This window comes from Gossypium hirsutum, chromosome D07 (assembly GCF_007990345.1).
Source record: "Gossypium hirsutum isolate 1008001.06 chromosome D07, Gossypium_hirsutum_v2.1, whole genome shotgun sequence".
Classification (NCBI taxonomy): domain Eukaryota; kingdom Viridiplantae; phylum Streptophyta; class Magnoliopsida; order Malvales; family Malvaceae; genus Gossypium; species Gossypium hirsutum.
The window spans coordinates 36,584,549-36,600,592 of record NC_053443.1 but is presented as its reverse complement, the minus strand read 5'-3'; the positions used below and the strand labels follow the sequence as shown (position 1 = coordinate 36,600,592).

The window sequence follows — 16,044 nt, the reverse complement described above, 5'->3', positions numbered from 1 at the left end:
TGCCCTTACGACCAAATCTAAGCACCTTCTTCCAGGGTGAAACTTTGAGAAACACTTTGTCTCCAACCTGATATTCAATGTCTTTTCTTTTCAAATCCGCATACGACTTTTGACGATCCGAAGCGGTTTTCAAACTTTCGCGAATTACTCGAACTTTCTGTTCGACATCTTTAATCAAATCAACCCCAAGGATCTTACTTTCACTAAGCTCGGTCCAAAACAATGGCGTACGGCATTTACGACCGTACAAAGCCTCATAAGGTGCCATCTTAATACTTGATTGAAAACTATTGTTGTAAGCGAATTCAATCAAAGGTAAATACCGTTCCATGAACTACTGAACTCGAGGATGCAACATCTCAACATATCCTCAAGTATCTGAATTATCCGCTAGGATTGACCATCGGTTTGGGTGAAAGCGGTGCTAAAATACAGCTTGGTACCCAAGCTTCTTACAATTTCTTCCAAATCGCGAGTGAATCTCGGATCTCTATCCGACACGATAGAAATAGGTACTCCATGTAATCTCACAATCTGAGAAACATACAATTCGGCTAGTTTATCCAATGAAAAATCCGTACGCACGGGATAAAGTGAGCCGACTTAGTCAGTCTATCAACAACAACCCAAATCGCATCCTTCTTACTTGCTGACAATGGCAGTCCGGACACAAAGTCCATTGTGACTCGATCCCATTTCCACTCGGGTATCATGATCGGCTGAAGTAATCCTGAAGGCACTTGATGTTCTGCTTTCACTTGTTGACATATTAAACATCTCGAAACAAAGTCGGAGATGTCTCGTTTCATACCATGCCACCAAAACCGACGTTTCAAGTCGTACATTTTCGTGCTCCCCGGGTCAATTGACATTCGGCTACAATGGGCTTCGTTCAGAATCATCGGAATGAGTTCCGAATTCCTTGGAACACACAAACGACTTCTAAACCTCAAACAACCATCATCATCAATCTGAAACTCTGATTCCTTGTTGGGAACACACTCAGCTCATTTTGCAACCAATTCATCATCGACTTTCTGAGCTTCACGAATTTGATGAGTCAATAGTGGTTTGGCTTTTAATTCAGCTACTAACACATTGTCAGGTAGAACAGACAAGTGTACATTCATCGCTCGCAAAGCAAACAGTGATTTCCGGCTTAAGGCGTCCGCAACCACATTAGCCTTTCCCGGTGGTAATCAATGACAAGCTCGTAATCTTTCAACAACTCAAGCCAACGTCTTTGTCGCAGATTCAAGTCTCGTTGAGTCATCAAATATTTGAGACTTTTGTGATCCGAAAACACATGGCACTTCTCACCAAACAAATAATGTCGCCATATTTCAATGCAAACACAATGGCGGCTAGTTCGGGATCATGGGTCGGATAATTTCTCTCGTGTGGCTTCAATGTCTCGACGCATAGGCCACAACTCGACCTTCTTGCATCAATACGCAACCCAACCCAAGTAGGGATGCGTCACTATAAATGACAAACTCTTTACCCGATTCGGGTTGCACCAAAATTGGAGCTTCAGTCAAATGAGTTTTCAGTTGATCGAAGCTTTTCTGACATTTCTCCGTCCATTCGAACTTAACATCCTTTTGAAGTAACTTCGTCATTGCTGTGGCTATCATCGAGAAACCTTTGACAAATCGTCGGTAATAACCGGCGAGCCCTAGAAAGCTCCGGACTTCGGTAACATTTCTCGGAGGCTTCCAGTTAAGTATGGCTGAAATTTTGCTCGGGTCAACTCGAATACCCGATGCGGATACCACATGACCTAAGAAGCTAACCTCTCTTAACCAGAACTCACACTTACTGAACTTAGCATATAACTGCTTATCCCGCAAAATTTGCAACACTAGCCTCAGATGCTCAGCATGTTCGGTCTCATCTCTTGAATAGACCAAGATGTCATCAATAAACACAACTACGAACTGATCCAAATACGGCCTGAAGATCCGATTCATCAAATCCATAAACACCGCAGGGGCATTAGTGAGCCCAAACGGCATCACTAAGAACTCGTAGTGACCGTACCTCGTTCTGAAAGCAGTTTTGGGTACGTCCGAATCTCGAATCCGCAACTGATAATAACCCGATCTCAAATCTATCTTTGAAAACACCGATGCTCCCTTTAATTGATCGAACAGATCATCAATACGTGGTAACGGATACTTATTCTTTATCGTCACTTTATTCAGTTGACGATAGTCAATGCACAACCTCATGGTTCCGTCCTTCTTTTTCACGAACAATACTGGTGCACCCTAAGGTGAGAAACTCGGTCGAGCGAAACCTCTATCCGTCAATTCTTGCAACTGAGCTTTCAACTCTTTTAACTCGGTTAGTGCCATACGATACGGAGCGATCGAAATTGGCGTAGTTCCAGGTACAAGCTCAATACCAAACTCTACCTCCCGAACAGGTGGCAAACCCGGTAACTCTTCAGGAAAAACATCCGGGTATTCGCAAACCACCGGCACCGATTCGGGTTTCTTTTCTAACTCCTTGTCATCAAGTACATACGCGAGGTATGCTTCGCACCCTTTCCTTACATATTTCTGGGCCAACATTGCTGATATTACAGCTGGCAACCCCCTTAAGTCCGCAGACTCAACTCGGATTATTTCGTTATTTGCGCACCTCAAATCGATAGTCTTGCTTTTGCAATTCACAACCGCATCATGCGCGGTTAACCAATCCAAACCAAGAATAACATCAAACTCGTCGAACGGCAAAAGCATCAAATCGGCCGGAAAATAGGATTCTCGGATTATTAGAGGGCATCTCTTACACACTTTATCAACAAGTACGCATTGACTCAAAGGGTTTGATACTCGAATTACGAGCTCAGTAGACTCAACAGGTAGAGTCTTACTGGTTGCTAAGGTTTCGCATACATATGAATGAGTAGAACCAGGGTCAATCAATGCAATCACATTAGTATCAAAGAGAGTGAAGGTACCAGTGATGACGTCGGGGGAGGATGCCTCCTGTCGTGCGCGAATGGCATATGCTCTAGCAGGAGTACGGTTCTCGGCTCGATCGGCCGTATCAGAGGCCCCCCTCTGACTACCACCCCTGCCTCCTAAAATTCTCGGTGGTCTACCACTAGATGTCACTCCACTAGGTCTTGCACCTTGAATCTTATTCTTCTCATCCAGCTCCGTGCAATCTCTAATGAAGTGGTCCTTCGAACCGCATCCGTAACAGGCCCTGCTAGTAGACTTGCCCCAACATTCACCTAGGTGTCGTCTTCCACATTGGGGACATTCAGGTTTCTCGTGACGATTATTGCCCACACTAGCTACCGAAGTAGCTCGGGAGCCCATCGATGGTCTTGCCCTGATGGAAATTCCCGCAGTCGCCCTCGACTTATTAATGTCCTCCCTGAACTTCTTTACAGCTGAGAACGGAGCTTTACCCGTCGATCTTTTACGACAATCTCTAGCTTCAAATTCAGCCTTCCTCTTCTCCTTTCCAAGTTCTTCCGCCTTGCAGGCTCGTTCGACTAGTGTTACGAATTCTTTTATTTCCAAAATACCCATTAGTAGCTTTAAATCTTCATTCAATCCTTCCTCGAATCTTTTGCACATAGCAACCTCATCAGCTACACACTCCCGGGCATACCTACTGAGTCTTACGAATTCATGTTCGTATTCAGATACAGTCATACGGCCTTGCTTGAGTTCCAAGAACTCCTTACGCTTCTGATCAATGAACCGTTGGCTAATAAATTTCTTTCGAAATTCCGTTTGAAAGAAGTCCCAAGTTACTCGCTCGTTCGAGACTATGGAAATCAAGGTCCTCCACCAATAGTAGGCTGAGTCTCGCAACAAAGATACAGCACATTTTAGACATTCGTCGGGTGTGCATGACAATTCATCGAACACCCGAATGGTGTTATCAAGCCAGAACTCGGCCCTTTCGGCATCATCAGTTACTATGGCCTTGAACTCCTCGGCCCCACGCTTCCTAATCAAGTCTACAGGTGGCTTACTCAGCCTCACAGGATCAGCGACTGATGGCATTGCAGGCTCTTGGGGTGGATTATTCAAATTTGGGAATTGTTGGACAGCCGGGTTGGTTCGGGCATATTGCGCGACCCACTCATTCATCATGGTAAAGAAGGCTTGTTTAGCCCCCTCACCTTGATTATTCGCAGATGACTGAGGTTCAACAGGCGGCGTCCCTTGTGCAGGAGCAGCCGCTACGCTCTCAACGTCATCCGCTAGGGTTCTTTCTTCACCGGGGTCCATTTACTAATCAAAACAAAAACATTTCAACCGTCAGAAGTCATCACACATTTAAACATTAACATTCGGCATGTATAGCTAGACTCATACGCGCTATGGTAGTCCTAGAACCGACTAAACCATAGCTCTGATACCAATCAAATGTAACACCCCGAACCTGAAACCGACACCGGAGTCGAACACGAGGTGTTAACTGACTTTAACCCCTTATAAAATTTATTTTCCAGACACTACCCAATCTGTGTACTAGTCGTTTTAAAAACCATATCTTGAGTTTCGTAACTCGAAAATCAGTTTCGTAATTTTTCCCAGAAACTAGACTCATGTGCCCATCTATGTATTTTTTTCTAGAATTTTTGGTCGGGCCAATTAGTACAGTTTATTAGTCAAAGTCTCCCATGTTGCAGGGGTCGACTACACTGACCTTTGCCCATTACGACTTGGATATCTCCCTGCACGGGGCTTCAATACTGATGCCGTTTGTTTCTATGAAAACTAGACTCAGAGAGGAATCTGTACATATATGGTACGACCCCTAATTATCTCTGGTTAATTTATAATGAATTTCCAAAGTCGGAGCAGGGAATCCAGAAACCGTTCTGGCCCTGTCCCACAAAAATCTGATTATCTCTTAATATACTGCCCATATGATCTTTTCGTTACTTCCTCATGAAAACAGACTCATCGAGCTTCGATTAAATAATTTATTCATCAATTAATTCCACTCCTACTATTTTTAGTGATTTTTCAATCTCATGACACTGCTGCTGCCAGCATCTGTTACGAAAGTAACTAGGTCCATTTCATGCCTACCCTTGATCCAACTCAATCGAACATTCGTGCCATTTTCGCATGGCTTAAAGTTTACATGCCAAAGTTCAAACACAACGTAATAGCTTATACATGCCAAAATGTTCTTCTAAGCCAACTAAGAAGAAAGTACCAAAACTTGCTATCCGGTGTGATGACTTCGATGACGGCCTGACCCCGCAAAAATAGATGAGTCCAAGCAACCTATAATGGGTGACAAGGAAACACCGAGTGAGTTTATAACTCAGTAAGTCATAAGCAATGCACTACCATCCATCAATAACATTATCACAAGAGGAAACAAAATGGAACGAGACAATTTACTCCATCCATACCGAACCATACCATAGTTCCTCCAACCTATCGATTCAATTTCATATCAATTCATGCATTCACATTCCATATACTCATCAATAGGACATTGAAGCATTTTCATAAATCAATTTATTTTCGTTACAATCAAACGACTAAACGGCCTTTCACCCATCCTACGATAAGTTTTATGTACGTGACTTCAAGTATATTTGTCACATAGGTTCAAACTTACCGAGCTCAACACCAAGTATAAGCATAGCACCTATTAGCCATGTACTCAAGACACTTACCCGATCCGCTGTCCGCGATCGACTCAATAGTGTCGCACACATAGTGTCCATAATGATTCACGAATGTATATTGAGTCCGCACACTCAGTGCTATATAATCAACTCGCACACTTAGTGCTACGTAATCAAATCGCACACTTAGTGCTACATAGTCAAACTTGCACACTTAGTGCCGCATGGTCAATTAGCACACTTAGTGCATCATATTCATTTCGCACACTTAGTGCAACATAGTCAAATCGCACACTTAGTGCTGTACAATTTAATCCCGCGCACTTAGCGCCAATCTCATGGTCATAAATGGTTATACCCGCACGTTTAGTGCCGAGATCAACAACTCAGTACATCTTACCTCTTTTCTTTTCATTCAACAATTTCATCATCACATACGTACATGCATATATATATATGTATATTTATTCATTCCATTCAGCATCAATACATAAACATTATGACCATTTGAAATAATACCAACTACATGCTTAATGACTTACCTTGTGTTGGGTAAGACGGTTCCAACTCGGCTACTCAGTGATCTTTTCTTTGCCTTTGCTTGATTCTCCTCCTTTAGCTCCTTGAGCTTAATCAATAATTCACTAGTTTAACCATCTTGTTAAACATTCATAATTCAATTACACATGCTTATGTATGTTTGTATATTCGGCAACCATCCTCACTAATTACCCATTTAGTCGATTATACACATAATTAAAGGTAACATCCCGAATGGGCATACTTGTGTATATATACATATATATGTATATATATATACTTCGGAATGGGCATCACAATTAGATTTAACACCACCTTCATACTCAATTAGATGGCCGAATGTATGTATACATGTACAATGTCAACTATAACATCATTTAAACACCTAATTTCATCTCATGAACACTTAATCGAATTTTCCTAATCTAGCATATTTTCACATCTATTTGTAACATCATGTAAATCCACATATAATTACATTTCTTAAGTTCCACATCTTAATGCCCATTATAGCCACTCCCATAGTCTAAATCTAGCAATCGGCAACACCCACCTTTCCACTATGTTAGCCGAATACTCATTCTCTTCCTAGTCCTAAATTCGGCACCTCCAACAAAATAGCTTAACAATTTCAACTTTCATGCTAACATAACAAGCAACTTAACACATCCATATAACTAGCATGCTAATAGCATCAAGGTATCAACTAAATTTTTTTTTAAGCTCCTTAGCCGAATCCTAACTCTCCAACAACCCCAAATCCAACCATGGGATAGATAGAATTTAGACTCATCCCCCAAAGGTTGTGTAAACTTCCAAAAATATCATTGAACATACCTTGATCTAAAGGACCACCTTGGCCGAATCTTGCTTCCTCTTCTTCCTCTAGTTACGACAATTGCAAAAGAAAGAAAACATGAACACTCCTTCTTCCCTCCTCATTAAGCATTCAAACTCCCTCATTTTCATGCCACAACATCAAACACTCCTCAGATACAAGCAATGGCCGAACTCTTTCCAAGTTTTTCTCCCCTTCTTTTTCTTGGTTTTTCGGCTAGGAGATGGCAAGTATGACACCCATTTTTTTTTGTTCACTTTCCTATTATTATCCCCATCATTTGTTAACCAAAAGAAAACATATTAAATTAGAATGAGTGGAGCATCATCACTCCTTGGCCGGCCACCATGTATTTTATGGGCAATTTGACATGCAAAGCCATGCTTCCTCACCCTATTATTAATTACTCCTTATAATTCATCTATCATCTTTTCCATCCTCGTCAACTAGGTCCTTTTTGAATTAATTCACAATACTAAAGCTAATATTAAGCATTTAATTTCTCATATATTCACTGTCACACCAAAAATTTTTATTTCACTCTTCCTTCAGGCATACCATCCCTTTACCGAATATGCACATCTCATCATATACAATAGGCAGATAAACTTTCACATAAAAGTGAGCTCATGTGACATAGATATATCGTATGATTTCACATAACCTCTCACACTGATCCGATGTCACATAATCATAGGAATAGTCTCATAGATTGCTCTCGTATGCATCACATAACTACCTTATGATTTAGTGCAAATCAAGCTCACATATAAACTTGGAGTACATACCTGTTTAACCTTTCGCATTGAATATATTTATAAGCAATTCTTATTACGAAGTCTTATAGCTTTAACCTCTACTCGGATTATCGGCGAGACCTTTAGCTCGGACGTAATCTCCACACGAAGTTATCGGGTCTTTAGAGCTCGGATATAGTACGAGCACGAAGCCTACGGACATTAATCAGTGATAATATTCTCGCATAAAGCCTGCGGGGTTTTAACCCGGATATAGTACTGACACAAATGCCCTTCGGGACTTATCACATTTATACACTTTCACGTCCATCACGTTGGCCACTCGGCCCTGTCACATATATACACTTTCACATTCATCACATCGACTATTAGGCCTTATTACATATATACACCTTCACATTCATCACATCGGCCATTAGGCCTTATCACATATATATACACTTTCACATTCATCACATTGGCCATTCGGCCTTATCACATATATACACTTTCACATTCATCACATCGGCCATTAGGCCTTATCACATATATATACACTTTCACATTCATCACATCGGCTATTAGGCCTTATCACATATATACACTTTCACATTCATCACATCGGCCATTAGGCCTTATCACATATATATACTTTCACATTCATCACATTGGCCATTCGGCCTTATCACATATATACACTTTCACATTCATCACATCGGCCATTAGGCCTTATCACATATATATACACTTTCACATTCATCACATCGACTATTAGGCCTTATCACATATATACACTTTCACATTCATCACATCGGCCATTAGGCCTTATCACATATATATACACTTTCACATTCATCACATCGGCTATTAGGCCTTATCACATATATACACTTTCACATTCATCACATCGGCCATTAGGCCTTATCACATATATATATACTTTCACATTCCACATATACTATCATGTATACACTTTTTCTTGGCCGAATCTACATCAATCATTTTCCAATGAATAATTCAATTTCACACCATACTATCATTTCATATTCGAATACTCATAACTTACAATTTCACAAATTTTAATATCAAAGATCCGTCTAACACTCATATATCATTTTACGATATCACGATTTAGAATTCACGTATGGGTTTAATCAATAGCTTATGAGCAACTAAAACAAGTTTTATCCATGTTTACAACAAAATCACATTTTCACTATGAGCTGTTTTCCTGAGCAATAGTCACTAACTTATTTATAACTGGAGCTACAAAACTCCAAATCACTTTCCGTTAATTTTCCCTGAATATAGACTCGTATATCTTCCATCCATAAAATTTCCAGAATTTTAGGTTTGGCCAATCAATACCAGATTTTTCTTAAAGTTTCCCCTGTTTCACTGTTTGACTAATCTGACCACCCTTCACTACGAATCAAATTTTTCATTGTACAGAATTCATAATGTGTTCTATTTGATTTCATTTAAAACTAGACTCATTAAGGAGTCTAAGCATATAAATCTTATCTTATAACCATTTTTGTACAAATTATAATGATTTTCCAAAAACAGAATAGGGGATTTCAGAGTCATTCTGACACTGTCCCACACAACTTTAAATATCTCTTTATAGGAGATTTCTTTGCTTCCACGGTCTCTTTTATAAGAAACTAGACTAAATAATCTTTGATTACATATTTTATTCAGCCTTTAACTCAACTCCCAAAATTTATGGTAATTTTTCCAAAACACGCTACTGCTGCTGTCCCTTGCAGATTTATACAATTTACTCTGTAAAGTTCTCATTCACATATTTAAAACATAATATCATATATGCCGTTTTCCATATCATTCTTCATTATAACTAAACTTATATGCTAGAAACTTACCTTAAAAGTTGTCGACGACTATAATTCTACGGCTATTCGCTTAGTTTTGTCGTCCCTTTTTCCGACTTTTGTCCTTGATGCTCTTGAGCTAATGATTAACAAATTTACAAATTAAAAAAAATTCTACCATGACGATTATAGCCGAATAACATAGACTAAGAAATTAATGTACATATAAAACGTATACATATATAATTAGCTCAACCTTCAATAATTCAATTTTCTAATTAAAACATAGAAATTTATAACCAATTCAAAATTCCTTAACAATGGCCGAATATCAAAAGGGCTATCAAAGGACATCATCAACTAACTAACAAGCATCAATTGTAATTCAAAACTTAGGTTCACATTTGGCCCAAGCAAACTTCATTTCAATTATGCCACTCTTAAACTTATCCATAATACCCTAAGTTCATTTAGTAGCTAGGCAACAATTATACAAAAACAACAAGCATTTAACAACAATGTACTTAACCAATTCCTTAAGCATACATTCGGCAATATACATATATATTAATGACTAAAACACTTAGGCCAATTCTAAATCATCCACAAATCTTCATGCTTACATGCCATAACCGTATGGTTCTTATCACACTTGGACCACAAAATGCATAAATTTCACAAATTCTAATTAATATCATAGGCTCAATTTCGGCTAACACTCATTTAAATACTTACAACTTAGCACTAATTTAGCATTTCAACATAGCCGATTGTCATTAAGCAATTTAGCCACAAACATTTAATTTTACCAAGCTCAACTCATCTATAATCAACCCTCAATACCCTAAAGCATCAAAAACGACATCAAAGAAATACAAACATCCATGACCGAATGTCATCTTCATAACTTTACAAAAACATTTGCCATGAGCTAGCTTCTATACTTGATGGCCACTCCAAATATACAAAGATTTTCAATGATAGAGCATTAACATACCTTAATCCACTTAAAGGTGACCAAATGCCTTAACTTCAATTTCTTCTTTTCTTTCTTTAGGTACGGCAATGGAGGAAGAAAAAGATGAACCAACTTTGTTTTTATCACCCATTTCTTTTAATATAAGTTCATATTTCATATTATTTATTCATTTAACATTTAATTTATTAATATAAAAGGCATATATTTTGTATCCCATACCATCATGGCCGGCCACTTCCTCTAAAGTGGGGAATTTGACATGCAAAACCATTATTTTCAATACATGCTTTAATAGACCCTTATAGATTAACCTATCACATTTCAAAAATGTCACACATAAGTCCTATTAACTAAATTCACATGCAATTTACTAAATCGAAGCTTAAAACTTTCACACATTCATATTCACATATAATAAACATAAAATATGACGGCTAATTATTTTTATGACTCGATTTTGTGGTCCCGAAACCACTTTTCGACTAGGGTCAAATTAGGGGTGTCACAAAGTTGCTTGAGTAGTTAGGATTTTTCTTTCTTTTAGGGAAATATTTTCTGCACAGCCTTCGCTAAATAAGCTTATGAAACTTGATCAAATTTTTAGACATAAATGATTGTCGAGAACTGAAGTACAAAATACTCTTTTAATGGTCTAACAATACAAAGGTGATTATGCTACTGTAACAATTATTACATTCATGCATTCATGCATATTTTGCTTGAGGACAAGGACAAGCAATAACTCAGGTTTGGGGGTGTGATAACTCTTGAAAAGAGTTATATTTCAGGCCTCTAGACTTGGTTAATTGTTTGTACTTGAGTAAATTTAGTTGCATTTTAGGATATTATATTAGTATTTTTATAACATTGAATCATGACGCTTGGATTGTGCTTTCAATGTCACTATATGTTACTTTTACTTGTGGGAGGAAAGGAATTGCATGTTGTTTATAGCAGGTGCAGAGAGGAGGAAAAAAAGTAAAGGAGCGCTTCATGACAAAAGGTTGGATAGATTGCCAACACAAATGCCATGGTAGTTCGAGGTAGATGCTGACTCAGCTATCAATTTGTGCCACTCTTAGCCAGTTATACTTGACCAGAAATATCCACATGAAAAAGAGGAAGAAAAGAGTGTGTGTTGAGAGGAGAACCTACCCTATCAAATGAAGAAAGAGAAAGAGAGGAAGGAGGTAGTTTTTCCTCTCACACAATTTCTCGTGGGAGATCTAGAGATGCTAGGAAAGAGGGTAGCAGCTAAGTAACATAGTAGCAACATAAGGAAGAAGGAGAAACATTCAACCTTGGCTTCGCAAGATATTGCAGCACTAGAGTTAAGGATTAGATTGGCGAAAGCTTCCTGAAGTTCATCCTTCATTATCTTAATTAATTTTAGTGAATTTTAACTGTGGAAATATGTTGTTGAATGATACTTTCATTTTTTATTTTAATTTCCAACTCATTAGCTAATCTTATTGCGTTGAGATTACTGAATGAATGAATCTTTAGTTCATTTAATGACCAAGGCATTATCTTGATTAGATTTACAGTTTCATTCGATTTGTGTTATTTTAAAATGTATGCATGCAGTCTCTAGACATAAAGGATTGTATGGTATGTCATAAACTTGATTTAATTCTAAAAAGGTTAGATGATTTGGATTGTGATCAAATGATACAAGTGAGTATTCGATAGAATACTCGTAGCACTCTAGATATAGAGCTGCACTCTGTATAGAGAAAGGAAGAAACAGTGCTCATTATCCTTCTTAAGGCTTGGAGACATGCAAAGCCTTACGTAGGGTAGCTTGAAGTCTAACTCTCGAAAAAAGCATACTACCTTAGATTTAATTTGAATAATAGATTGGTTAAGATTTTTCCATGGCATTATTGTGTTACGAGGAAAGAATCTTAGTAATCCCAACCTTCCTATTCAACAGCATAGATCCTCTCAACTTTGTTTGCGTATCTTTGCCACAGCATTTTAAGTTAGTTATTTGATTTTAATATTGCATACATGATTATTCCTCTACAAATTGTTATTCTAGTTTGCCACAGCCTCATCCATATAGCTTATAGTAATAGCTTAACTGAATTAATCCTATCCGATCCCTGAGGAGACAATCTTACTTACTACTTTATTACTTGATTCGACGTGTACACTTGCATATTCGCATATTATATTCATTAGCGACAAGTTTTTTGCACTGTCGCTGTTATCAGGAAATTGTGAGGTGACAGTGAGGATAAATCTGAAATTGGGGCTTTTATAAGAGATGGGAAAAGACTGGGTAGATGTTCTGATACCTATAAATTTTAACATGTTAGGCGATTGGCAAATGGAGTTGCACACTTGTTGGCTACTGAAGGTCGAAAACAAGGAGTCCAATACTGTATGTGAGATGGATTTCCTAATTTTTCCAGAGATGAAGTAGATAAGGATTGAAGACGAGAAGCCATTTGATTTCATTTTTGGACTCAGGGTTGGGGACTGGGAAGAGAAGACTCTTGAAGTATGACTGAGGAAGGAGATGGAGGGATTGAAAGCAATTGGGAAAGGAAACATCCGTTACTAAGGGGCCTTAATTACTGTTGTTGCTTTTCAGGAGAATTAATTCTTTTTTTCATTCATTGGCTGAGGCTTTGGTGCTTCTAGAGTTGTTTCTCCAATTTTTTGTTTGCAGGTCTTAAGTGCATCTAAGCCTTGTTTTAGGCATTTTTTAACTAGGCTCTGTTTTATTCTGCTTTAATAAAAAATCCATCATTTTAATCAAAAAAAATATTTTCTTCTACAAATACAAAGATAGCTCTATTACACAATTTTTACATTGCTTATTTTTTATAATTATTCTTTTAAACCATGAAATTCTAATAGCTTAATTTTTTTTAGAAAATGTTATTTATATAAACAAAATAACACAAATACTAACATAAAAAAATAAGCATTTTAAAATGTTAATATTTAAAAAATCTGATAAATTTTAAAAGGTTTCATTTGAAACCACACTTTTTGTCAAGTATTACAATCATATAAATTCTCAAAAAAGAAAACCTAAATGAAAAAAAAGTCCCTGAAAGCGGAACCCATTAAAACCTTTGTGATAGAAACTTGCAATAGTAACAGCATTACCAACTTGCCATTATCAAAAAGAAAAACAAAATTACAAAAGGTGGATAAAATGAGGCACGTGCTGGTGATTTTGCGACGAAATCTGCAAAACATAAAGAAAAGCCCCCGAGTAGCCGATGAGAACAGGTATGGAGGTGGAGGGAACAGCAACAATAATAATGGGATTTTCATAGATAGATCATCATCTCGAGGGTCCTGGAATGGGATCTCAGTGATTTGCAATGCTGTAAGAGCTCCTCTTTCTCTAGTTTCATGCTTTTTTGCTCAACCCCATGTTAATGGAGCTACCGATGGGGTTTGGGTGTCAACTGAAATTGCTCAAATATCGGAGATGAATCACTTGATGGTCAGTGACAGCATGCGTTATGCTCCTGATGTAAACAAATATGCATACAAGATATATTTTATGCAAGTAGCTTCTAGGTTTTCTTTCTTCTCTCTCTTGGATGATCATAGAAGAAGGGGAATTTTCTATTTGTTGTTGTTCACTTCTTTGCAAGGATTGACTATATTTTTTAATTGTTGGCTTTTTTTCTAATTTTCCTTTTCGGCCTTTGGGTTTTGATCCATGTATTTCTCCCCATACTTATGTATATAATTAGCATTTAGTTTTCATAGTTCGATCTTGATATAATCTATAAATGGGATTAAAACTTGTATATTTCAATTTTATTTATTTATGAGATCTTAAAATTTACCAACGACATGGATAATTCTTTTTATATATTTTTTTCTATCTTATGGAGTAAAATCACGATCAATTTGTCCTTTTTGGAACTTTTCTTGAAACTCTTTCTTGATTCTTAATTTGTTTCAAAAACTATCTTTTTATACCGGAAGATTATAGAATTTTTTTTAAACAAAAATTCCTAGAATCCTAGCCTTAAACTCAGAGGTAAATTCAGGGATGCTGGCAGGGGCTCCGACTCCTCCTAAAATAGAAAATTGTTGTTTGGACTCTTTAGAAAATTTTAAATTAGTAAAGATATAATTATATTTTGGCCCCCCCTAAAATTATGAAAATTAAATTTAATCCTTTAAAAATTTTAAAGATATAGACTATTAAAAATTAAAGTTTTATCTCGGCCCCCTAAAATTTTTTCTAATTTCACCCCTGCTTAAACTACAAATAAATAAAATTTAATTTTTTTTTAATTTGCACTGGCTCGCCACTACTTTCGCTTGCTACAGCTATGTATGCCCTATAGATCTACCCATTGTTAATTGGAAATTTGAAAAAAAATGATTGCTTAATTATAGTATTGATTTCAGAATCTGTATATTTTGTGATAATTACATTGAGTATTGTCCGACAAATTGTTTATTAATGACTGAAGAATATGAACTTTCTACTTACGACCGTCACGAATTGAATTATAATCAAATTGCTTTGGGCCGTTTACCAATGTCAGTAATTGACGATTATACAATTCGAGCAATTTTGAATTCAATTCAAAGAAAAACTCAGTAAGTAAACTTACTGTTCTATTAAAGTAAAGAGAAATTTCTCATTCATTCTTTTAAGGTTCCATTTTGGTTTAAGTTAAAAGACTGTTTAGTTTGAATTAAAACAAATGAGGCCATTGGTCGATAAATAAAAATTTAATTACAAATTAACTGCTTGATAAGAAATTCAGATTCCTTTTTATTGAAAATTAAAATATACTTACAAATAAAGATAGCATGTACAATTAGTATTGTTTCTTCGTAGAGAATGCGTGTACAAATTTTATTAAAAATCCGACGTTATTCTTTTCTTTTAAGAATTTTAAATTTGGTTATTATTAATGAAATACATGTATATATTTACCGGTACGTTCATTTATTCTTATATAGGGATATGGTATTTAGAATTTAAATACCATATTTTGATAAAGTATTAAACATCAATTTGCTTTAATTATTAATGTATTTCTAAGACTTATTTTTAGCACTAGGGAGAGCTCTTCGTCTGGCACATACATATCATGAATTTAAATTTTATCAATTTCCTTTCCCTTCCTCCAATATAATGATAAAACTCCTTAAAGTAATTATTGAAAATAATTCTTATATTTTATTTATTTTCAATATTTTTATTTATCAAAATAGAATATTCTTTTAATTTATGTCCAAATAAAATTTTAATTGAAGAAAAGTGCTGAGTATTAAATTTAGATAATATTAACTAGTTATTTGACTATAAGTTAAAAGTTAATATTATTTGTCGATTTAAAACTACAAGATTAGGTGAGTGCAAAACACTCATAAAAGTATAATTAAATGAAGTGATAAAGTTAAATAAGTTTTAATTTAAATATCATTTTCAATTAAATACGTTACATCATCATTCATAATCTTATATATGTTACTTTGATGAT

At 36.5% G+C, this 16,044-nt stretch overlaps 1 protein-coding gene across 1 annotated transcript; it reads left to right on the top strand.

Annotated features, from left to right (window-relative positions):
* The first annotated feature begins 13,637 nt into the window (after nucleotides 1–13,637).
* On the top strand, nucleotides 13,638–14,297 carry LOC107900377 (uncharacterized). Its single transcript, XM_016825998.2, has one exon. It carries the CDS (start codon nucleotides 13,734–13,736, stop codon nucleotides 14,220–14,222), a length of 489 nt encoding a protein of 162 aa, XP_016681487.1. The 5' UTR covers nucleotides 13,638–13,733; the 3' UTR covers nucleotides 14,223–14,297.
* The last annotated feature ends 1,747 nt before the right edge of the window (nucleotides 14,298–16,044 follow it).